Genomic DNA, 3,187 nt, shown 5'->3' on the forward strand with positions numbered 1-3,187 from the left:
TTTCTTAAACACGCTAAAACATAAAAAAATTTATTAAATTTTTCTTTTAACAATTTAATGATATTCAAACAAATACTTAATAAAGCATTTACTAAAAGTAACTATTCCAAATATGTACTTTATAATATATAAAGTGTCTAATTTAGTCATTTATTATATCCTTACATTTCAACATACTATATCAACAAATTGCTATGTAATACTCATTTTAATATGAATTTTCAGATTTATATCATCTAATAATCTTTAATGAATTATTTTTACTTAAAACGGGTTATCAGGTTTTTAATTTACTGGAACATTATAAATGATACCCGTTATTACTTGTCACTCTACCGTATACCCTACTCTTATATGTTGTTATCATCAATGAAAATTATTGGCAATCAGGGGAAGAAAATAAAAGGAGAAAATCATAATAATTTTGGTGCAACAAAATAAAACGTGAAGATTGGGCGATGGAACGAAGTCACAGTTTGTTTGTTTGATCACTGAAGTGTGAAGATAAGGGATGAGTGGAGAGACTACTTCATGCAATTACAATCTTGGAGGACTTTGTGCATTTTTTGTTGATGATGACTTACTACAATACCATATATTGCACGCAGTGCCCATATCAATTTCATTCATGATGAGTTGTATAACATATGATTTGGAATCTATAAAAGGAACGGATAACATATTCTCATATGCAAAAATAAAAAAAACATATTCACTACTCTTCCATACATCTCATTTATCATAGTCATAGATTATAATTTATAAGTTGCCTCTCATAATGAAAACCACCCTTATCTTGTGGCTTTACTTGCTACTACCCTTATCCCTATTAAACTTCACTTTCACCATTAACATTGTTACTTCCCAATGTCTTGGCCATCAACAATCTTTGCTACTCCATTTGAAGAACAACCTCATATTTAGCCCAGCTAAGTCCAATAAACTAATTCATTGGAACCACACTGATGATTGTTGCCAATGGAAAGGTGTAGCTTGCAGCACCAAGGGAAATGTTATTGCTCTTGACATAAGCCATGAATTCATCACTGGAGGAAACTTAACTAGTCTCTTCAAACTGCAATATTTGCAGAATTTGAATTTGGCTTATAATGAGTTCCACTTTGGAATTAATTCCGAGTTCAAAAACCTGAAGAATCTCAGGTATTTGAATTTGTCAAATGCTGGCTTCATGGGACAAATTCCAACTAAAATATCTCACTTGTCCAAGTTGGAAACTCTAGATTTGTCTACCACATTCACCTCATCATCACAACATGGTCTAAAACTTGAGAAGCCAAACATTGTAGAGTTTGTGCAAAACTTTACAAGAATGAAAGAACTGTATCTAGATGGTGTTGCAATTTCAGCCAAAGGAGAGGAGTGGTGCCATGCTGTTTCTTCCCTACAAAGTTTACAAGTTTTGAGTATGTCCTCTTCCAATCTCTCTGGCCCTCTTGATCCTTCATTAACAAAGCTTCAATCTCTCTCAGTACTTCAACTAGACCATAACAATTTGTCAAGCCCAGTTCCTGATTACTTTGGGAATTTGTCTGGCTTAAACACATTGCAGCTCAGAAGTTGCGGATTGAGTGGAATTTTTCCAAAAAATATCTTGCGACTACCGTCACTTCAAGTTCTTGATGTGTCTGATAATCAAGGTCTTCATGGTTCCTTACCGAACTTCCCAAATCAAGCATCTCTCAGTCACTTGAATCTTAGCCACACAAATTTCTCAGGTCCTATACCAGATACTATTGGTAATTTGAAACATTTTTCTACACTAGATTTGTCCAATTGCCAATTCAATGGGACACTTCCCAATTCAATCTCAAATCTTGCCCAACTTGTTTATCTTGATTTGTCATTCAATAATCTTACTGGTCCACTTCCATCTTTCAATAGATCAAAGGCCTTGAAAACTTTGTATCTTAATCATAATTATCTGAATGGTACACTTCCATCCACCCATTTTGAAGGCCTTACAAATCTTGTGAGCATTAATTTAGAAGTTAACTCTCTAAATGGAAGATTCCCTTCATCTTTGTTTTCACTTCCATCCCTACAACTTCTCTTTCTTGCTAACAATAGATTTGATGGCCAACTTGATGAGTTCCCAAATGGTTCCTCTTCCTCAATAGAGATGCTTGATTTAAGTGAAAACAATTTTCAAGGGCATATTCCTATGTCTATCTTTCAACTGAAAAGGCTCAATTTACTTGAATTTTCCACAAACAAGTTCAATGGCACCATAAAATTGAGTATGATTCGTCAAAGGCTACAAAATTTGGCAACACTTGATCTCTCAGACAACAACTTGTCAGTTGTGGATGACAATGACATTCCATTTCCCAAGTTGAAGCATTTCTGTTTGGCTTCATGCAAGTTGGGTACATTTCCTTCATTTTTGAGAAATCAAAGTACTTTGCTTTATTTAGACTTATCCAGCAACCAAATTGAAGGAACCATACCCAACTGGATTTGGAGATTTGAGTTTTTGACCGGCTTGAATCTTTCTCAGAATTCTCTAACGGATATGGAAGGTCCTTTCCAAAATCTGAGTTCAGTCATATTCCTGCTTGATCTTCATGACAATCAATTGCAAGGGCCAGCACACATTTTCACCAAGAACTTGGTTTACTTGGACTACTCCAATAATAGATTCAGTTCTATACCAGCAAAAATTGGTAGCTCTATTCCTTTTTCAATTTATATATTTTTATCAGGCAACAATTTTCATGAAAAAATCGATGAATCCATTTGCAATATTTCAACTCTTAGAGTGCTTGATCTTTCACATAATGGCTTCATTGGCAACATTCCTGAATGCTTGACAACAAGGAAGAGTAGCTCCCTGAAACTTCTAAGTCTTGCTGGAAACAAACTCAGTGGCCAAATTTCAGATACATTCTCAACTTCTTGTGATCTAAGGCTTCTTGATCTCAATGGAAATCTTTTAGAGGGAACCATCCCAAAATCTTTGGCTAATTGCCAAAACCTCCAAGTCTTAAATGTTGGAAACAATCAATTGATTGATGAGTTCCCATGCTTCTTGAAGAACATTTCTACACTGAGAGTCATGGTCTTGAGGTCAAACAAATTTTATGGACATATTGGATGCTCCAATGTGATTGGCAACTGGGAAAAGCTTCAAATTGTTGATGTAGCTGCCAACAAATTCACCGGCATG

General features: G+C 34.8%; 1 protein-coding gene across 1 annotated transcript in view; it reads left to right on the top strand.

The window, feature by feature from the left end:
• The window catches only part of LOC107627694 (receptor-like protein 12), a 12,929-nt gene continuing 10,520 nt past the window's right edge, over positions 779–3,187 (top strand). The window contains exon 1 of the mRNA XM_016330518.1: positions 779–3,182. Coding sequence (XP_016186004.1) covers positions 779–3,182 — 2,404 coding nt within the window. The remainder of the gene's footprint in view (positions 3,183–3,187) is intronic.

The sequence above is a fragment of the Arachis ipaensis genome, chromosome B02 (genome assembly GCF_000816755.2).
Source record: "Arachis ipaensis cultivar K30076 chromosome B02, Araip1.1, whole genome shotgun sequence".
Lineage (NCBI taxonomy): Eukaryota > Viridiplantae > Streptophyta > Magnoliopsida > Fabales > Fabaceae > Arachis > Arachis ipaensis.